Below are 23770 nucleotides of genomic sequence, written 5' to 3'. Positions count from 1 at the left end.
TTAAATAAAACCCTTCATGATGCAACAAGTCAGATTTCATTTCATCAAGGATAGATGTTAATGCATCCAAACTGTACATTGAAAGAAATGTAGAACATAAATCAACATTAGGATTTTCATACAGGTTAATGGTACTGAAAACCGTATGAAGGTTTATATAAAACTTAAAAACTCCTATGTTGAAGTAAATCTCCTTTAAGATTGATTTGAGGTGATATCTGTTATTTTCTACACATTCCTCAATTGTAATTGAGTTGCATATAATCTCATATACTTTAAAAGGTACTATAATAGGTGTTCTATTGTTTAATGACATTATCACAGCAGTCTTGGTTTTCATGAAATTACAAAATTGATTACAATATAAGTAATGTAATTGGAAAGACCAGTTTACTATGCTATAAATATATAATTTACATATGACAAAAGTTTGGTTCATTGGTGAGATAACTATAACATAAATTTTCAGCTATGATCACAATCTTGTAACTGTAATCTACGATATCTATTAAAACGTGACTTTCGGTTAAACAATAGGTAGACACTTAGTACTGTAAATAGTAATAAGTTATTGGGGATGATCTCAAAACTAAATATCCCAAGTCCAATGTGTATCTTTATGATAACAGAATAACACCATCCTCTATCAATAAGTCAATCAATCAATCGATAAAATCAATAATACACAATAAATTCAGCCGATCAACCCCCTTAGGCCACAAACCTCCTTCCTAGGTGTGTATGCGCCGGTGCCACACCCACTCCCTGGTATACGTTTTCCTTTTTCAAACTCAGGCATTGTCTTTGATAATTTTAACTCATCGGGGAAGTAACCTTGATCAAAACACAAGTTGAGAATTAACGCAAGGGGCACAGACAGGGATGTAATTATTATGCTCTTTAGAAAGTTGGATGACATGCCCTAAACATCAGCACAGGGCAAGGGCTTGAAATTGTTAACTAGGGTTTGCAGTCTGTTCTATATAACTAGCATTTGAAGTTCTCTTAGCTACATCAACGGCTAGCTAAGCCCCCTTTAAGTTACTCTCTAGTCTGCATTTGTTGTGCAGCAACAGATACCCACGCTCTTAGAGTCCTAACCTCCTCGTTCAGATGCAAGTCTAAGGATTTAGTCTTTTGCTTGATGAGTTTATGTTTATTTGAATGCTTAGGCTTAGTTAACTCTGGAAAATTTGAGTAAAAAACACATTTAAGTTAATCAAAAAACAAAGAAAACACTATACTTGCTGTCATATTTGGCAACAGAAAGTCCCTGTTTACTTTATTCAATAATTCAGAAGCAAACCCAAACATATTCTCATCTTCTAGCCTTCTGTATTCAAGATTGTAATCAGTAGGCCAAGGTAGGTTCAAGTTGTCACTCTCCAATAATTTGACCACTGTTACCACAGCCTAGAGGATTAACGACACTGGTCACAACCTCCCATTCAATGTAATTGGCTGCCACTAAGTCCAGACAATTATTGTTGCTTCTCGTGGGTTCGAGTGAAGTCCAATAAAGTCCAAAACTTCTAAGAAAGTCAGTCAGCTACCTTTGTCGAGGCGTATCGAGGTTAAGCGGAATGTTGTAATCCCCTCTGAAGTAGATCAATGCATCAGGATACATTCTTAAGATAAAAGCCAAAAACTCCTCTAAACTAAAAGAGAGGGAAAATTCTCAAATAGTCCATTATCAGACCTGTACACTGTCAAAACTATGTAAGTCCTGGGTGGTTATTTATTTAACTTTAGGCCTACTACTTCAAAATCAAATTCAACATTGAAAGCAGTTAGATAAATAGGTACTAGTCATAGGCTAGGCCTAACATACATTGCAACACCTCCATGTGCATGAGCTGTCCTACATTGAATTCCCACTACGTGCAGGTCACACAATTCAATTCAATTCAATTCAATTCAAATATCTTTAGGCCTATTTGTTTTTATGTACATTGTACAATAAATAGTGTCAAAATAATTACAATAAAAATAGTGTCAAAATAGTTCAACAGGATAAAAAACAGCAAAACATGAAGAATGGTTATAAAAACAACAAATACATTTTACAAATCTAGTAAGATAATTTATCATAGCGACTGAGGGAGGTGAAAAAAATCGTCAAAAGAATAAATTGCTAAATTTATTAAAAACTCTTTCAATATTTTTTTAAATTTGTTTGGATCTGTTTCTTTTTTAATATTTTTTGGAATAAATTTAAAAAATCTATTACCTGCATAGGATGGTTTCTTTTTTAAAAATTTAGTCCTATGTGGTTGTACATTTTCGTTCTTATTTCTTAAATTATAAGAATGGGATTTTTCTTTTGGTTCCGAATATACTTCTTGTTTTTTTGCAATTATTATTGATTCATATATATACTGCCCCAGGCCCGTTTTTGACCCTGTCAGCGCCCTAGGCACAACTAATAGTAGCGCCCCTTTGCAATTTATATAACAGGGTGTCCACCGACCGAGAAATTCGGGAATCATGCGGGAGTTTTTGAACCGGGAATTATGTGTGAATTTTGTATTTCTACCTAGAGTTTTCAATTTACCGTGATCGCGCATGACAACAGTGACGTTTACGTGACCGCGGTAGACGATAATATGTCTACACACGGCCGCAATGGATGATCAGAATTTTTCACGATCGTAGAACACGATGATGATATCTACGGAGCCGCGAGGGATGATCAGAATATTGCCACGATCACGGAATACGATGATAATGTCCACACGACCGCGGGAAACAGCAAGAATTTTGCCGCGATTGCGGAAGACGAAGACGATCTCTACGCTACTGCGGGACATGATCAACATTTTGCAGCAAACGCGGGAGTCGATTACCATGTATTCATGACCGCGGGACACGATTGTGATGTCTACATAGGGCCGCGGGAGATACAATAATGATTTCTACACGACCGCAAGGGAAGATCACAATTATGCCGCGATCGCTCAAGACGATGGTAATGTCCACATGACCGCGGGAAAAGATCAGAATTTTGCCTGATTCGCGGAAGACGATAAACTCCATATGTCCGCGGGAGATGATTACCATTTTGCCGCTATTGCGGTAGGCGATTACTATGCCCAAACGACAGCGGGGGATATAATTATGTATTCACGGCTGCGAGGGGTGATTATCGCAATAGCGCAAGACGATCATAATGGCCACACGATCGCGGGAAAAGTAGAATTTTGCCTCATTCGCGGTAGAGGATGTTAATCTCCTCACGACCGCGGGATATGTTCATATATTATGGCCTCGATCGTGGAAGACAATAATTATGTCTAAACGACCTAACCGCGGAAAATAGTAAGAATCTTGCCACAAACGCGGGAGACGATTACGATGTCTACACGGCCGCGAGATGTTATCGGAAGTTTACCGCGATCGCATGCAAATGTAACCTAATTTTTTTCATTTTCCAAATTTTTGGCGCCCCCCAAAAAAGCCAATTGCCTCGCGCCCTAGGCACGTGCCTACCGTGCCTATTCGGTAAATCGGCCCTGGGTAAACAGTAAAGATATTTAGGTCCTTAAAATGCTCTTTAGCTGACTCATCACGCTGCAGCTTAAGCATGATTCTAACCGCTCTTTTTTGCACACAGTTCTTTGTTACACAGTTCATTGTAAAACTCTGGATCCTCATTAGACAACCAATGATCAGCGATACGCAGTATGTGAGGTTCAGTTTCATTAATAAATCTCAGCACTAGATTTAACTTTGTTTGCAGGCACTGTACATAAATATAAATCATTTTCACAGTAGTAGTCTGGTTCTTGGGAGACACAGTATTTTAATAGTCCAAGGCCTATCCTGGAGAATTAAGTACTTATTGGCCAGGACCATCTGGGCTTCACTAAAAAATGGTTCTTTAAACAAGTTTTGAAGTCATCTTCTGGCCATAGGTCAGGCACTTGGGCTTTAGCAACATCTTCTAAGTCAATGCCTATTTTGTAGGACTTCTGGTGCTGATATTTGGAGGTTAACTCTTGACAGATGACCTCACCAGAAGTAATCTGTCCTAAGTGCTCTTTAAGTGCGGACATTTCAGTGTCCACCGATAGGTTAGAGACAAAACGCCATCCCAAATTAGGTGCCTGCCTAATTTTCAGGTTATCATCAGAGGGCAGTTTGCCTACGATATATGTTTGTTTGGTAGCCCTATGCTTATTCTCCATTTTATTTCCTTGAACTGAACATTATTTTCTTATATTTAAAATTATATTTATTTTTCATTGAACTGTAACATGTGGGTCTCCCCCCACTCCTCCAATGGGTAGTCGTTTTTACTAGTGAGTAAAATATTATCATTTGATGTAAATATTGTCAGTTTACTTACTGTTTAGGAGCCGCTTTGGCGGCACTCATGGTGGACTGCATGCTCTCATTTGCCATCATATCACCGATGGCCTTGCAAGGGGGTGTAGCTTTTCCTTGGGCATCTCCTGCAGCTTTCTTGGCACTTAGCAATGCGGCACTAGGTGAAAGAGCCAACTGTGGACATACCGATGGCTATAAGTTTTATAATTACATAACCTAAAAAACTAAATCTTGGAAAAAGACAGCTTGTTACGTAAGACTTATGTAATATAAAATATAAATCATTGGTCATCCTCTTACCGGAGGAATAGTGTACCATTGATTTCTATTGATAAACCCTTTAAAATGATTGGTCACTCGATAGGGGTTTACATTTGAAAATTTGGGGCTGCCCCCAAATACCCCATTTTGGACTGTCGATTAGTTTAGTTTATAAAACCATTATCTACTTAAAAGATGTTCAATTTGATTCGTCACATTCTAACTACACAACACAATGAATACAATACACAATGAATGCAATAGAGTAAATTTATTAGAAAACTAGCAGAGTACCCGTCCTTCGTACGGGGTTGGCATATAAGTATCAAATGCTTATAGCAGTTATGAGTGAGGACATGGTTTAAGAAATTTAGGTTCTTTTTGAAGTTCGTTCGCTACGCTCACTCACCTTTTGCTGTTGTCATAAATGTAAAAGAAATAATAGTGCTAGTGCTGCACCCTGTTGGTAATCCTTGTAACTTTAATGCTATTGAACATCACAGAACAGAACCAACTTGTTTAATTGAAACAGCTGTTAAGATTCAACAATTTCATTTCTCATAAGGTTAACATGGGAAACTCCAGAGCCACTGGGGCGGAGCCCGAAAGGATTTTTGGGATAAAAATATGCCTATATGTTAATCGGGAATGTGAGCTATCATCATGCCAAATTTCAGCCCGATCCGACCAGTAGTTTTCGCGTTTACTTTTCCCATACACACACACAGACACCACCTCTTTTTTATAATAGTATAGATTGTGTTAGTTAATAGTTTTTATTTTTTTAACCAAAGTCAACGGATGGACTATCTAAGCCGATATAGCTGAATAAAATATATCATAGCAATACCAGAAAATCGCAGTTATAGCACCACGACTACATGCAAAACTAATAAATTTTAAAAGTGTGTTCTGGGGGTTTAAATAATAGTTGTACAAATGGATGAAAAAGAAAAAAACTTATCAAATTTAAGAAAAAAAATTCAAAACATTCTGCAGACAAATTGGATGTAAAATGTTTGATATGTTGGATGTTGCAATGCTACTTCAATGCTGAGGGCCGCTCCATCGACCACTGGTGGTGGGATGAATCCACTGAGCGCCGGCTCGTTTTCAGCGCAGTATTCTCGTGCTATTGCTAGGGCGCGATCCAGTTGGACTATATAACTAACATTGATGCATGGGCCTACCCAATTATACATAACCACATTTCGAGGACGATTCTCAGTAACGGTCCTATCCCAAGAACCAGTGTTAGCGAGAATCACTTTTAAAGCAGTTTTCGTTGGTGTTGCATCTTTCTTACAGTCATGTTAAATTTAATAGTTTTTTACCTACAGTTAATGATTGTTAAGGAATGTATAATGTTACCCGATAATTACAATGCGTGTAGATACATTTTATCGTAAAATGTTCTGTCTGGGTTCTAAATGTTAATTTATGCCATGGAAATTTTAACACATTTGAGTGAAACAATTTTCGTGCTTACACTAATGATTTTTTTTCGCTTTGCATTGTTTACGTATTAATAGTTCATAGTCAGTGTATTGTTTTTACCTCAAATTTTTATCAAAAATCACCTTTTTTGTGATTATTTCATTCATACTCTACAGTCATTCAAAACCAGACCCGGTCATTTTGGGTCATCTTTATGACTAAGCAATAAGTCACAAAACTATGTAACTATTTAGAGTTTTACTAAAACAATGGAATTCTATTGAGGTATGGTTCTTATTTCTGGTATTATGATTATGAGCATTGTTTCAAAATTTTAAAAGATGTTGATTTTCCAAGATATTAACTATTAAGTCATAAATATAAATATTAATAATTGCAGGAATTTGAAGATTTTGAAAAAGTGGTTTGCTGTGGCCTCAAGATAACTCTAACGGCTTTCTTTTGCCAAACAAGAATTTCCTCTACCCTAGCACAATTGCCCCAAAAAGTCAGCCCATACCTGAAAATGATTGGAAATATGAAAAATATGCTGTTTGGACATAATTTAGTGAAATGCATTTTTTCAAACTGCATGGAAAAATATTACACAAGAAAGTCTGGTACTTAAATAGTCTATATGTGAATCCCATGTTAGCTGACTATCAACATATATTCCCAAAAACTTTGCTGAATAAACTGTACTACTCTTATCACTGTTCTTAAACAACTCTCTTAAATAATAATTTAAGCAAAAAATATATATATATATTTTTTTTTTTGCGAAGCAAAAGTCCATTACTATGAAACCAATTTTGTTCATTATTTAATGTTTCATCAGCCAATTTTTCAAGTTCATTATAGTTTTTACTTGTAGATAAAAAGGTAGAATCATCTGCGTATGGAATGGTTTTACAATCAACAGAAGAGGGTAGATAATTTATATAGATTAAGAAAAGAAGGGGACCAAGGACTGAACCCTGTGGCACTCCCCACTTGACTAACACTTCATCTGACCATCTTCATTTATACAAACTGCTTGTTTCCGATTTTGCAAGTAGCTTCCTAAAAAAGATAACGGAGGGCCATCAAATCCATAATAATGTAATTTAGGGATGATAATATAGCTGTCAAGAGTCAAATGCTTTACTGAGGTCACAGAAGGTGGCCTGAGCATAAGTTTTATTTTCGAAAGAGAGATGAACTTGCCTGACTAGATCGTCCAATGGATTGAGAGTGGATTTTCCCGATCTAAAACCGTATTGATTGCTGTTCAAGATGTTGTTTATTTCAAAATAATTTCTGATTTCATCGTAAATTTTTTTTCTATTAGTTTTCCCAATACATGTATAATCGAAACTGGTCTGTAGCTCTGAGGTTGGTCTTTAGGATTTTTTTTGTAAATGGGACAGACTCGAGAGACTTTGAGTAAATCAGGAAAAAACCCTTCTGATAAAAGATTATTTATGCATATTGCCAAGGGGTTAGCCTAAAAGTCAATAATTACTTTTAACAGATTGTTCACCAGCTGATCTTTTCATCCTTTAGTGACACTAAGAATATCACTAGGTGTGATGGCTGACCAACAAAATTGATTACAACTATCAACTTCATATATTTTTAAAAATTCATTACAAGAAGTGATTAAACCTGGAATTTTAATTCTTTGTTTGATCTTGTCTACACTGTCAACAAAAAAAAACTATTGAAAGTATTTGGCTCAATTTGAAAATCAGCTTTTTTAATTTCAGAGGTTTTTTTATTTTTTTATTACCTCCCATGCGACTTTACATATGTTATTACTTTCTTCTATGTATTTAGCATTGTTTTCTAGCTTTGCTTCATTTAAACAGTTTTTACATTGACATTTCAGTTTTAAATATTTACACCTTAGGCCAGTATTGTTAACATTTCCAGTATCTTTAAGCAAACCATACAATCACAATAGCCTTTCTTTCATTTGATCCAACTCTTTAGTATACCAACCCTTGTTCAGTTTGTTCAAATACTTAGGTTTGAATACATAAAATTTATTTGGGACCCCAAAATAATATTGTTGATTAGTATATTAAATAAACATTGTGACTGTATATTAGCACTACTCTCATACTTGGACATAAAAGATAACTAGGGATGGTCAAGTCTCGAAATTTCGAGAAATTTTCGGGAAATTTTCCATCTCGTTACACGAGACGAGATTTCTTTTTGGCCGAGATTTTTACCGAGACGAGAATTTAAAAAAAATTAAAAAAAAAAAATTAAAAACGCCTGCAGAAAGTAAATGCAATACCCGCAATACAGGAGCGTGTTGTAGTTGCGTTTCCTTTGCGAAGGCATTCTTATTTAATTAATTCTTTAAATGTAAATATTACTTTAATTATTTTAATAATATTACTTTAATAACATTTGAGAAGTTTTGTTAAGTGTAAGCAGTGTGAGGAATGTTTTATTACTATAAAAAGTCAAAACAAGTAACTATTTTATAAAAATGAATATTGCTTTTATTTTATGATTTACTTTATTTTAGGAAAAGTTGAACTCTATCCTAACTGATATCACTATGTTTCCTAATTGTAGGCATTTTTTATAAGTTAGGCGTGATTAATAAAAAATGTTATGCGGATGTTTTTTAATAAAAGATTGTAAATATTCTTGCCTATTATCATTATTTTTGTATTTAAACAGTCATCTAACAATGTTACAAAATCAGGTAAAAATTTTGAACGTGCATTTCCCGTTGTGTATGAGAAGGGAAATCCCGTCTCGATCTCGTCTCGAAATTTTATGAGAAATAAAAAATCTCGTCTCGTCTCGTCTCGAACTAAATAATCCAATCTCGTCCATCCCTAAAGATAACCAATCATAAGTAGACAATTTGAGAGACAGATGTACATGGCTTTTAACTCCAAAGCACGCACTCTAATTTTTTTTACGCTGGAGCGCGCAAGGGGGTCTAGTGGACCCCCAAATAAAAATGGGTATATAAAAAAGTTTTTGATACGGTATTTAGCTCTTTAAACTGTAGACATATTATCTATATTCATTTTCTTATATTAATACGTAAATTTTATGATCCTACCATATCCTTTAACTATTTTGAAAATAATAGTTTGGACCTTTAATTTTTTCATGATGAAATTGTAATAATGGTATTGAAGAGGGGAAAATTGTAGTTAAACATGTTTTTATTGCAAAAAAATATTGTTTTTAATTTCACAAAAGTATAATACTTGTAAAAAACCATGGAAGCAGTAAATATTTCATGAATTAATACATTTCCCGGTTTGTATAAAATACTGAACAAAAAATAAAATAAATTAAACACTTGCTTTGGTAATGTGTGTTTTTATTTTAAAATCCTCGTCCAGTGGTTGGTTTTAGAAGTCCTTCTAAACACACTTCACAAATATTTTACATTTGTCCCTGGCACATAATTTTTTTTAGGGTTTTACACATAAATTTGGTCTTGGCGTCTTTTTTGTCAAGGCAGACGGTGCACCGTGCCTTTTTACTGGGAGGCTAGATCAGTGGACTCTATGGTTGGAAATTTCAATCCAATTGGCTTATAGATACTAAGGGGCGGTTCACGAGCTCGGGACTTCATAGTCTGCAACCAGACGTTGGTCCCGGACTATATAAGCGACGACCAAAAAATGGGTTCACGAGTCAGAGCCTAATGATGTGAAAGTCGGGCTTATTGTTGGTTGAGACGAAATCCATAGCGGAGCCTAATGACAGGGATTCGCTGGGAATTTTCGTCGAGACTTTGGTAACAACAGTCTGGAAACACATTTGAAGCCACTGCTGCTGACATGCGCACTTCCATACAATAGGATGATCGTGAAAAAAGGCTGAACCAAAACGTACACATGTATTATTTTTCGCGTATTTCATTGTCTCAATGCTCGCCTATAATAATCTATCAAAGTGTATTGATTTATAAACACAACAAGCCACGTTTGTATGAAATCAGACAATGGAAGTCTTTAGTGAAATATATTTTTCTGTGTGCATTATTGTAATTCAATAAAGATACATGAGGGTATTTATAACCTAATGAATGCCTATTTTTCATAAATGCCTGATAATTTAGGATGGTGATTTTGGATAGGCTAATTTTAACTAAAGTTATTTAAATGGTACAATTATTGAAACTAAAATGTATTTAGAGGTGTTGACTGTTGAGATATAAAAATCGTATGTGTGTGCTGGTTTTAATCGTGGTTGTAAGTTATAACCTAAGAATATTCTTTCCGTTATTCTTACACTCTTTATTAATCTAGCTGTAAAATGTTGAAAATAATATTCTGCAGTTCGCTCATAATATTATTTATGTAAACAGCTATGGTTTTTAATTCCCATTTTGTGTTGTTGCGATTTTTAAAATCAGTTTCATTGGTATTAAAATGCGTTCGTATTTAGGAAAACATAGTTTTATATTCTTTTGGCATAGTTTCAAACTGAAAATTTGATTTATTCTGCTTTCATTACCAAACAAGTAGTTACCATCCAAGCTTTACTAACATCCAATAAATCACCAGTTTCTCGATGAAAAGTGCCATCAGCAAAAATTCATAGTGCAACTAACATTTTTTTATTTAGAATACTGTAATGGATTCTGTTTTCGGGAAATCCGTGCCTTGGAGTGATTGCCCAAATGACTCATTGACGACAACTTTGGAACATCTAAATCTATCTTTACATTCATCAAGTCATAAAAGGAGTTTAGTCATGATAAAGAGCTGGGCATATGCGAGGTAGTGGAGTGGTGGTACGTAGTAGTCAACATAATACATTCAAGATATTTAGTCATATTGGATACAAACAGTGACCAGTGAATACAACGTATACCCAGTGCGGCCTTGGTACAACACACGATGGTGATATCACCGCGAACCTTACTCAACGACTGATAGTTTGCTTGACGTTTCCCACGGCACTAAAACTATTTCTGAAAATTATATTAGATAATGGTGGTTTAACTGTGTCTGAAAGTTCAATTAATATTTTACGCATAATTTTATCATTAAAATTGTAATAAAATGGGGTATATCAGTAAAAATATCTTTGTTATGATAATACTTTGTTACGTGCATAATTTATTTGTCATTTTTGTGTTTTATGAGCTTTTTTGCCATTTTTACATATTTTTTTAATGTAGCGTTGTGGGTAGTGAAATTGTTCAGAATTTAATGAGGAACCATATTAAAACATAAGTTAAAAAAAAAAAAAATAAAGGAGCTAATTAGATAAAACCGGCATGATGTCACCTTAAACCTGCCTACTATCAGGTCTGAGTTGGAGACCAAGTTCTTTGGGCTCGGACCATCTCATTTGGGCTCGGAATTGACTCGTGAACCCACCAGGACTAATGATCGAAAGCCGGAACTATCTGTAATTGGAGTCGTGAACCCAACTTTTAAAACCAGGTTTTATCCCAGCACTAATTGTGTGGAGCCTATCAGTTTGGTCAGGCTTATATAGTCTTGAGCTCGTGAACGCGATTTTTTTTTGTCGCCACACAAATACCGGTTATTTCCGGATTTTGAGCTCGGACTACGATAAACCCGAGCTCGTGAACCGCTTCTAAGTTTTTTGCCAAACTTTCAATACTATCAAAATTATAAATAATGAAGTTATTAATACTGATTATAATAATACGCCCACGGGGGTACACTAGACCCCCCAATGACACAGTACTGGTAACACAAGCATGCACGTGGGGGTATGCCAGACCCAGGGTGGTGATAACAGGTCAATGACTCGGTCAAGACTAACAACCCTGCGGCTAGATGATAGCATTTGCTATTTTAGGCAGCTACTGTTATGCTTACCAGAGTTGCCACCATACTTGCAAAAATTATGACAAAATTACCATACACGGAGGTATGTCATATCCCCGCGCACGTGTTTAAGGGTTAATAGGTAGATAAAACTGAATGGGATCTTTTGAGACTGAAGGAGATATATTATCTATAACTAATGGCCATTCTTGGGAATAACGAATAGAAATTCTAATGAATAGCAGTACTCGTTAGTTTTTTTTGGCTAACTTCTATTTTATTCATTAGTTTTTAAACTAACTAACTAATAACTTCCATCAGTTACTTTTTACAGGACTAACTAATACTTCTAACTAAACTAGTTATAATGTTTAACTAACTTTCCCAATTATGTGGAATCATCTCAAATACGGGTTATTTATTTCACGTCATCAGTGAGGGTTGCGTGCGGCCGTGAGAGGTCTGCGCCCTTGTAGACAAACAACGCGGGGGGTGGGGAAAGAGTAAGTCAAAGTCCAGTTGCTTTGGAATGCAGTGGGCCTGTGGAAGGGCAGTGACGGCCATTATCAACACCCCAAGCACTGGGGGGTGGGAAGGGAGAATGTTTGTATGGTGATTGATATATCATCTCAAGTGTCAAAACATTGTCTTCAGTTGATGTTCATTATCAGACAAGTTTTAAGTCATTTGTTTCTGTTGTATTAATGTAAAATGTGACAATGTTTGATTAAAACACAAGTACCAGGGGACCAGGCTTGCTCGAGGTGTTTGATTTGTTCAAGAGGTAAAAAATAGAGCTTATAAGCCTACAAATATTTAATAAAAAATAGATTATTCTTTATTTAAAATTGTTTTTGCAAGATTACGTTGCTGTGAAACAGCAAGACATAATAATTTTTTCATAATAAACAAATCTTTTTACTCAACTTTTTTTTTTTTTTGCTTTTGGAATCGCCGATTAGCCGCCCTGGCCAGACCGGGCCTGATGGTGTAATAACGCATCAATTCGTGCGGCAAATCATCAAAAACTACAAAACGTCCTTGGCCTTTCCTTGGCTATATTTAGACTAGAGGGCTGGCTCTGCTGGGTATTCTAATAGCAGGACAATGATACAAAGTTGTTGTTGTAACTTCTTTAAGACTGTACAATATTTCATTAATAACAATTTTTACTATCATATGTTTTTCTATTGTATTTGTTTTGTAAACATTCATGAAATAGAATTTGTTTTGAGTAAATATGCGTGTTTCTATTAATTATTTTACAATTAATTAGAGTCATTTTAATTGGAGACAAGTGTGACAATCAACTAGCCACTTAAAAATTCAACACATTTACTTTTCAAATTCACATTCAATTTCTAGTTTCAAGATACACTAATATTTTATACAGTTCAAACTATAATGGATGCACAACCTTACTTCTAAACACATTCAATGAACAACAAAAAGCACTTGTACGTGAGATGTCAAACATGTTTCAAGCTCAAATTCAAACAATTGTTACATCAATTGCAAAACCCAGAGAAGAATGCTGTCAATCTACAATGTCAAATGTTGCTACATTCGAAAACTTCAATGCCAAACAAGAAAAGTTTACCAGCTGTTAGGAACGTTTTGAAAACTATTATACAAAGAAAGGTTTGACTGACAAGAAGAAAATTGCTCAGCTCTTGTGTAATTCTATAGGTAGTGAACATTATAACAACCTGTCTGCATTTTTGGGCCCAGACAAGCCACTCAAATCATTAGATTATGAAACTCTGTTGAATGACTTCAAGAAACTATTGACTCCAAAGAAAAGTGTTGTTGTTACTCAACATTATTTCTTAAATATCTTTCAAAAAGAAAACCAGTCAGTCTCAGAGTTTGTCGCCGACCTCAGACGTGATCTTCAAGATAGTGAATTTGCAGTTGAATGCTCCAACAATGAATGTGGAACATCTGTGTCAATTAGGGGTCTGCGGTACAGAAAATTTAAGGTCGGTACGGTTCGGTACGGTACAATATTTTGTACCTCGGTTCTCGGTACATAATCGGTACGGTACGCGGCTACCCGTATTTTTGCGTTTTCTTCTCAGAACTGTATTAAAACCATTATTTTTAACTATAATACATTGACATTACTATGCCACTTCTATATATAGACTCGTCCCCGGTGACGTCACCACCTGGGGATTCCCCAGTCCCGTGACCGCGAACTTGGCTCTTGGGGCAGTGTCCGTAAAACTGTTTAAAAACGCTTATATCTCGAAAACGGCTTGAGATACGGCAAAACGGTTGAAATTCTGGCACACATAGTGGGTGTCAACTTTTGATTATAAACAATATTACAACATTAAAAAATCAAAAGTAAAAAAAAAAATTAACATTATTTTATATGGGTAGGCTACAAATAAAAGTTACCATGAAAAATCATCTAAGTCCGTAAACTGTCTAAAAACGCTTATATCTCGAAAACGGCTTGAGATACGGCAAAACGGTTGAAATTCTGGCACACATAGTGGGTGTCAACTTTTGATTATAAACAATATTACAACATTAAAAAATCAAAAAGTAAAAAAAAAATTAACATTATTTTATATGGGTAGCGCGTAATTAGGAAACTAAAAAACATTTTTAAGCCTTAAACAGCCACATATAACAATGTAAGACACAGAACATGCAATGACATAATTTGAGACCGAGTAGGCTTGCATAACAACGAGAAAAAAATTATGCAAACAACAAATATGCTTGTGGTTTCTCAATAGAAAGATAAAATATTTATAACAAATATTTTAACTTATAAATAAGATTGTAGATTAGATTGGTTACAAGTTGAATTTGTAGCACCTAACATTTTTATGGCAGTAGGCAATGCCAGCGGCAAATTGAATATTCACGAAAATACTGACTGAGTTAGAGATAACATTTAACAGTCATCATAAAACTATTATTTTTATGATAAAATAGAATTGGTGAAAGTCGTAAAGATATAAAAGTGATAAAATTCAACAGTTCTTGGAAGTACTTGAATACAACAATTATTGTCGAGATAAAATGTTATTGTCATGATAAAATGTTAATGGATTTGGGACTGCTATAGTTCGGCCGCTTAGAAAACGACCTGCTCGCTAATGCTAAACCAATGCTGGAGGAGGTCGTTTTCTAAGCGGCCGACCTATAATGGGTTTTTTATTGCATCATCACCCCAGTAATAAATTATGAAGATCGTAAACAAACATCTGATAAGACTTTTATGTGCTCGGAACCAACTGTCGTTGACTACGATACAGTAGAACCTCTTTAATCCGAACTAATTGGGACCAGGGGTAGTTCGGTCTATTGAATAGTTCGGATTACAGAACATATTGTTGTTTTTACACAACAATAGCTAAAACATGCCTAAAATTGATCAAAATTAATTTGGGAAAAATTACAAAATGTTTTATAAAGTAAACTACAGTGTTTATTTAATACAGTAGTAAACATGGTGAATAAACAGTACTGTAAATTAAATACAGTATACAATAAAGAATTGCTGTACTGTGTATAGAGTACAGCAATAAGGGGTTCGGATTAGTGGACGTTCGGATTACGGGGGTTCGGATTAAAGAGGTTCTACTGTAGTAAACTGAAAGTAATTTATTATTATAATAGGCTGTACCAAACCGAATTTGTACCGTGTAAAATGCTGTACCGAACCGATGACGGTAATTAAGCTTGTACCGTACCGTACCGACTTTTTCGGTGCACCGCAGACCCCTAGTGTCAATTGCTGATGTTTTCTTGCGGCCACAGTGCATACGAGGATTGAAGGACAATTGGCTAAGGGAACATCTTTTACAATCCGTGTACACAAAGTTTGATGACATTCTAGAGAAAGCTATTGCTCTTGAAGCATCAAAGGTTGAAAGCAAAGAATTTCACCAACATGCATGTTCTAACAACTTTGATGTGGATTCTGCTGGAGTGCACAAAATTACAAGGTCTTCCAGACGATCCCACCAGTTCTCTAACAATCGCTCATCCAACAAGACATCTGTCAACTGGAAACAACGTTCAAATAACAAAAGACTTGACTTCAATGCCCTCGGAATAGAAGGCCTCTGTCTTAGATGTGGAAGTAGCAAACACATTGCTGCAAATTGTAACAAACACAAGTATAATCTCCAATGTGGGGAGTGTTTAAAACGAGGACATGTCTCTGCAGTCTGCATAACTACACTGATGTCAAGGACTAAGAAAAAAGAAATCTACAGGCCTGTCTTCAACGATTCTCAGATTTTGACTTACACATAAACAAACAGAAGTGTTCATTTTTTCAAGAACAAATAGAATATCTAGGACGAGTGGTGGAGTTAAACAAAATAAAGAAATCTCCTACCAAAGTTCAAGCTGTTAAAGAAATGTCACGTCCATCAAAAGTTGAAGAATTACGACGATTCTTAGGAATGGTTTCTTACTACTCTCGTTTCTTTCCAGATGCTTCAACTGTCACTTTTCCTTTACGACGTTTGCTACGCAAAAATAAGAAATGGGAATGGACACCAGAATGTGAAAAGGCTTTTCAACGAATCAAAACTGAGCTCTGCAGTAACAGGATACTCTTACCTTTTGATCCAAAACTACTGTTAGTCCTCACCACAGACGCTTCACCTACTGGACTAGCTGCAGTTCTTAGCCACTTAATAGACGGAACTGAGAGACCAATTGCTTACGCCTCACGTTCACTCACTGATGCCGAATGTAACTATAGTCAACTAGACCGGGAAGCATTGGCCATAGTTTTTGGTGTCTCCCACTTCTATTATTACTTATTTATTTGGAACTCAATTTCAACTTGTATCAGATAATCAGCCCATATCTAGGATCTTCAGGCATGACAAGGCTCTACCACAAATGACTTCAGCTCGTTTACTCAGATATGCATCATATCTGTCAGGTTTCAATTACAAGTTGGTGTTCAAAAAGGGCATGGAAAATAAAAACGTGGATTGTCTTTCAAGAGCTCCTCTTACACAGACTCACTTTACTAAAGACAAGAAAATTGGAAAAGAGGTACATCAAATCTGCAGCCAAGCCATTTTTCAAATTTCAAACCATGAAATCACAGCTGAGAGTATCAAGAATGAGACAGCCAAAGATCCAGTGCTCTCTAAGATTATGAAAGACCTACTCACCAATTCACTTGATTCTGGCCTTACTTTGATTGAAAACATTATTTTCCGGGGAGAAAGAGTGTAGGTACATTCCATCACTACTTAGAAACAAAATTCTAAATGAACTTCACGAAAGTCATCTTGGAATCACAAAAATGAAACAGCTAGCTTGGCGCTATGTTTACTGGCCAAATATTGATAAGGGCATTAAGCATCTTGTGAAAGGATGTGAAAATTGTGCACCAACACGGTCAAATCCGCCCAAAGCTCCCAATCACCCGTGGGAAATCCCAAAAGAGAACTGGGAAAGAATACACATTGACTACGGAGGACCGTTTCAAGGCTTCAACTTACTCGTGTGTATTGATGCTAGATCAAAATGGGCGGAGATAAAAGTAATCAAAGATGCACCATCCAGCTCCAATACCATACATCTACTTGAACAGATTTTTGCTACACACGGCTACCCGAATGTCATGGTATCTGACAACGACTCAATTTTTCAAAGTGATACATTCCAAGCTTATTGCAAATTGCATGGCATTTTCCAGAAATTCATATCTCCAGGACACCCAGCAACAAACGGCTTAGCCAGGGGGCCAACCAGAAAAAATGCAAGAGTAATTCATGAGTAAAAAAAAATCCATGGTCGTACTTTTCATACTAAAATTTCCAACGTGTTTTGCGCCAACTCCCGCAATGCTGTTTTAGCGCTCTAACACAGCTCGCTATTTTAGTTATCGGAAAGAGCATTCTCAGTTAAGGGGGAAAAAATATGATTGCTGTGATATTGCCTGACACAAGTATTCAATTTTTATATATTACTGATTAAATAATCCAAAAATTAATCCTTAAACCTGCAGTTTATTAATAACTTCCTAAAAATAGTGATATGTCGATACCAAAATTTATCGAATCTCTGTACAGACACCTGAAAAATAGATTCTTAATACTGATAATTTCTATTTTACCAAATTTTCTTAAGGATTACTACACCAACCCCTGGCTTTATGTTCTTTCATATTGTATAATTTTGGAGTAATGGGTTGTTTTCCAAGTGGCCTAGAGAAATAATAATGCGGAAATTACAAAAATTGCTTAAATAAATACCACGTTAAAGGTAAATGAAGATATTAAAAATATATAAAAAAACTTCTACAAAAGTGCCATTTTGAAATTTTTGGTCAAGCCAAACTCGAGGTTATATTGTTATCATCTAACACAGTCGTAGAGACACCATCATCGTTTTCTGCGATAACTGAAAAATCCTGAATATCTCACTCAATAACAGAAACATCACCACTGTCTTCCGTGGTCGTGAAAAATCCTGATATTGTTCAGTGGTAACGGAAACATTATAATTGTCTCCTGCAATCACAGTAAAGTTATCATAATCTTCCTCGATCGTAGCTTAATTTAAATAATTTCCCGCAGTCATCATTTCAAGCAATATTTTTAGACATGGTCGTCGTCTCCCGAAGTCACGAAAACGTCATAGTTGTCTCCCGCGGTCACGGAAATGTCATCGTCGTCTTTTGCGGTCACAGAAATGTCGTCGTCCGCATGCGCGATCGTGGCAAAATCACTAACATATCCCGCGGCAGTTGGACATCATCATCGTTTCACGCGGTCACGGAAACGTCATCGTCCGCATGCACGATCACGGAAACGTCATCGTCGTCACACGCGGTCACAAAAACGTCATGGTCATCTCCCGCGGGCACGGAAATGTCATCGTTGTCTCCCGCGGTCACAAAAACGTCATCGTCGTCTCCCGCGGTCACGAAAACGTCATCGTCGTTTCCCGCGGTCGCGGGAAAATATTCCCGGTTAAATACAAAATTCACGCATAATTCCCGGTTCAAAAATATCACACATAATTCCCGGTTTTCCCGGTCGGTGGACACCCTGTTAGCAGAACGCTCTGTTCAAACATTGAAGAACCGCCTGAAGTCCACAGCTTCGGAAAACATACCAATGGCAATAAAGGTCCAAAAGATCTTAATGCGGTACCGGGCAACTCCTCTAGCATGTGGCAAATCACCGGCTGAATACGAATGGATGCCATTTTTCTTAACGTACAAAAAGCTTCAACTAGAAACGCTCCTTCTGCACGTTCATTCAATGAGGGGGAGAGAGTTCAGGTTCGTCTCTTCATAAACAACAAGAACGTTTGGGAGTTTGGAGAGGTAAATAAAAAGTTGGGAACTCGACACTATCTAGTTTCCCTTGACAAGTCAGGCCGACTTGTAAAACGACACATTGATCAATTGCGGTCTACTTTGATACCAAAACCAAAAATTGTTAGTGCGGGACCAATCCACATATTTGATGTTCCACGGGCTTCTAAACACAGCACAAAAGAAAATACTAAGGCTGTTACTCGTTCTAATCCTGAAAGACGTCAATTCCTGAAAGACCATCAACTCCCGTAAGACCATCAACTCCTGAAAGACCATCAACTCCAGTAAGACCATCAACTTCCGAAGGACCGTCAATTTCCGAAAGACCACCAACTCCCAAAGCAAACAATGCAGAGTGATTGTTGTTGCTTCTTTAAGACTGTACAATATTTCATTAATAACAATTTTTACTATCATATGTTTTTCTATTGTATTTGTTTTGTAAACATTCATGAAATAGAATTTGTGTTGAGTAAATATGCGTGTTTCTATTAATTATTTTATAATTAATTAGAGTCATTTTAGTTGTATTTTTGGGAATTCTTTGCTCGGTTTGATTTCAGATTCTCTTTTTCCGTGTAGAAACTTTGAATCATCAAAAATATAATTTGAATTAACTACAAATATATTGAAATTAATGCCATGATTTGCATTTTAACATAAAAATACAACATTGCACAATCATGATATTTATACGAATCGAATGGATGCCATTTTTTCTAACGTACAAAAAGCTTCAACTAGAAACGCTCCTTCTGCACGTTCATTCAATGAGGGGGAGAGAGTTCAGGTTAATCTCTCCATAAACAACAAGAACGTTTGGGAGTTTGGAAAGGTAAATAAAAAGTTGGGAACTCGACACTACACTCGATGCTGGGGTGCTAACCCTAATGTCCTCAGAACCTCAGCTTTAGCGCTCAGTGTGTCGGCTGCGGAGTACGCTGCACCAGTATGGAATGCATCGTCACATGCAAAAAAAGGTTGACATTGCAGTCAATGACATGGCTCGGATTGTAACTGGGTGTTTGAAACCAACCCCAGTACACAAACTCTATCCTATCATAGGGATCGCCCCTCCATCAATCCGACGTGATGTCGCTGCTGACGCAGAAAGGACTAAGTAAGAGACAGACCCTCGTCACCCATTACACGGCCACAAACCTGCAGAGCGACTGCTTCGGTCCAGAAAGAGCTTTTTATGGGTCGCCGGAATTTTATCCCCCTGGAATTTTACCCCCTCGGCAAAGCTGACGTCACTATGACGTAGTAACCTGAGTGGCCAAAAGTTTGTTCGCGGCCGGAATTTTACCCCCGCGGATTTGGAAGTCTAATGAAAATAGTCAGAGCGTGATTAATTAGATTAGCGATAAAAACCGGAATTTTACCCCCTGTCCATATAACTAGCGTTTAGGCAACTGAAGATGTACGGGCCGGAATTTTACCCCCTGGAATTTTACCCCCGGAATTTTACCCCCCGGAATTTTACCCCCCGGAATTTTACCCACCGGAATTTTACCCCCCGGAATTTTACCCCCTGGCTGATTTTAGAAATTGAATGATTGATTTTCTTAATTTCTGTTTTTAATTAATTGTAAACATTTCATTATTTAGTAGCTTATCTTTATTTATTTATTTTGTAATCTCAACTGAGTAAACAGAATTCGCTGTTTTATTTTGATCATATTAACCAACAGTTGGCTTCAAAGATCGAATCCTGACACTCGAATCTCAAAATTAATATTAAAACCCTGTTCGATTAGTTAATGTTACATATAAATTAAGATAGGCTACTTAATAATAAAATGTTTACCATTAAATTAAAACTGAATTACGATAATTAATCATTCTCACTAATTTATATCTGGCCAAGGGGTAAAATTCCGGGGGGTAAAATTCCGGGGGTAAAATTCCGGGGGTAAAATTCCGGGGGGTAAAATTCTGGGGGTAAAATTCCGGGGGGTAAAATTCCGGGCCGTACATTCTAGGTTTTTATGATTTGATGTGTTCTGATTAAACTCACAACCGTGAAAATATATGTTTAATTCCGCGTTTAATCCATCGAGCTGATGTCGCGAAACTCAAATGTTCGCGGCCGGAATTTTACCCCCTGGTTTGTGACGTCACGTTTGCCCAGGGGGTAAAATTCCAGGGGGATAAAAATCCGCTACCCCCTTTTTATCACGGACACGAGTCCTGGATGGATCACTCTCAAGCAATCGGGTGGCAAGGTGGGAGGCCACGTTAACTAACCTTCCCATACCAGCCAGGGTGGAACTGGCTCCTAGTGGAGGCCTTCATTACACGGTGTGGAAGACCCTAAATCGAATTAGGGTCGAGGTACCAAAATGCAAGACAAACATGCAGAAATGGGGTCTCTTACCAGACGAAGAAAATATCTTGTGCGCGTGTGGTGCTGTTCAGGATCCTGCCCATCTGCTGATCTGCCCACGCCTAGACGAGTCTTGCACATTAGATGATCTTTTACATGCGAATGACAAAGCCATATCGGTAGTTAATTTTTGGAAAAGCGAAGTCTGATTTCCGGACACGGAAAGTAAGTATTTTAAATATACAATGCAGTCATTTTGACTTCATTTCGGATCATCTTTGGGATTAAGTAAATACAAATTGTTATTACAAACGGCATAATAATTGCACACTATGAAAATACGATATGATACAATTTGATGACTATCAAAGATTTCTAATGCTAATTTTATCTGTACATTACTTTTGTTGGCGTAGTTAATGTTTTAGTTGAATTTAGTTTTTTATTCAGTATTTTTTGTATGTCTGTTGTTTACGAATTAGTGCGCTTAACTTATTATTAAAATAATCCCTGTCCGTAGCACGGGCATACAGCTAGTCAATGGATAAATAACTGATAGGTTAGATTATAAATAACTGAAGTTTATAACTCACTGAGGGTAGGTCATCAAGCAATCGGTCAAAACACAAGACAAGAATTGAATCCTCAAGATGTCAAGGTCACTTACTACCAGTAGCAGGTATTCAGTTCATACTCTCTCTCTCTCTCACTTGCTCATGAAGAAGGAGGGAGGCTACCACCCTTCCCACTCCCGTACCACCCCTCCTCTCACACACGAATGGTGTTAGTGCACGAGCGCACGTATGGACATTGATTTGTTCTAACTAACTTAGTTTTTAAATGGATACATATAATGGGAATATAAAAATATATGCTTATATAAATTTAAAACGGAAATTTCACTTCATGATGCAATAAAAAAAGGTATTTAAAAATATGTATAACAAAATTTAAAATATATATATATTTTTAATAGATCATTGGAATGAGCACAATGTTCTTAACATTTACCTACAGTTTCATTGCCATGGTGTTTTTCGTTTCGATATGTAGTGTGCATGAATGCTCAAAATGTACACTTGAAGACCGCATGTAGGCCACAATAAATAATCAATCTTTTTTATTTTTTTAAAATGGTAGATTTGGTTTTGACTACATAAAACTTAAGGTTTCAAAAAAAGATATAAAATTTGTTTTTGTTCATACACCCTTAAGAAAACAAAAATCACCTTTAAGTTGTTGTGTGTTGGTTTCTTATAATTCACACCAAATATGTCATATTCTTCCTCATAAGAATCTGGATCTGTAAAAAAAACTATACTATAATACAAGTACAGTAACGTTTGCACACAGTATGATTTCAAAAATAGCTTTAACAATTTATTCCAAATTGTTAGGGATATCTTAGTTTTAGCAGTTTTAGGCTAAAATCGACATTATACTTTAAAAAATTTCTGTTTGTTTTACTAACTAAATGTAAAAGGCCCCCTTATATAGTAACTAAGGATAAAAATTAATAACACTTAAAAACTAAAGAAAGTGGATGTTACCAATTGTTTATTTACGAGTAAATTGGAACCTCAATAACCAGACTTGATAACAAGTCTTATTTAATAGTCCCCATTAGAGTCTTGTCAACGAGGTTCTACTGTAAATGTAATCAATGTTGGTAAATTGGTGGCTTTAGCTATTTAATACAACTAAATATTTCTACTAAGAATGTGAAACATTGTACTTAAAACTTACGAATAACAAACTAAGAATAATTAAGACCATCACTATGTTGCGTTTCTCTTCTTTTTAGCCTAAATTAATTTTGAAAGAAAATTTGGTTGAAATACGCAAATCTAATTAGGCTAATTTGTCTTAATCTCAGGGTCGTTTTTTTTTTTTTTTATCTAAATATTAGGGTGCGTGGTGAAGCTGTGTGAAAATGATAACTTACAACATCGATTACGGAAAGAGTTATTTACTGTTTTAGAATCAATTACAATAAGTTAATTTTACATAGCCCAAGGTATAATTTAAATACAATAGGTAATAGAGTTAGCCTAGTTTATGATAAAATTAATTAATCTACATTATGGATGGGATAATTGAGGTTAAACCTACACCTGACTTAAACTATATGGGAAAGGTATCATAGAGTTTATAGTGGAGTCTTTGGTTAATAGATTGTTATCAAAAGTTTTTATATTAGTTCAATTTGTAAAAGTTGGTATGTACTTGCGAATTTGGTCAACGTGCAGATCTTCAAAATAGTTTACTTACAGTCTTCTTCACTAATTTTAATGTATAATTAATAAT

The 23770-nt window shown here is 36.0% G+C and overlaps 1 protein-coding gene across 2 annotated transcripts in view; it reads right to left on the bottom strand.

Annotated features, from left to right (window-relative positions):
* Positions 1-803: 803 nt before the first annotated feature.
* Positions 804-23770, bottom strand: part of LOC128982950 (uncharacterized) — a 141310-nt gene continuing 118343 nt past the window's right edge. Inside the window, exons 12-14 of one of the 2 annotated variants that reach the window (XM_054402063.1) lie at positions 22693-22766; positions 4349-4503; positions 804-834 (exon numbers count right to left, since the gene is read on the bottom strand). In XM_054402063.1, the coding sequence (XP_054258038.1) occupies positions 819-834; positions 4349-4503; positions 22693-22766 (245 nt within the window). In that variant the 3' untranslated portion in view covers positions 804-818. Of the gene's footprint in view, positions 835-1534; positions 1599-4348; positions 4504-22692; positions 22767-23770 lie in introns of those variants that run through there. The other variant, XM_054402054.1, reaches the window with a different exon arrangement.

Source organism: Macrosteles quadrilineatus, unplaced genomic scaffold (assembly GCF_028750875.1).
Source record: "Macrosteles quadrilineatus isolate MER2022 unplaced genomic scaffold, UCM_ALF_1.0 Scaffold_1__1_contigs__length_201487025, whole genome shotgun sequence".
Taxonomy (NCBI): domain Eukaryota; kingdom Metazoa; phylum Arthropoda; class Insecta; order Hemiptera; family Cicadellidae; genus Macrosteles; species Macrosteles quadrilineatus.
Note: the sequence above shows the minus strand (reverse complement) of the source record. Positions and strands in the feature narration are given on the sequence as shown.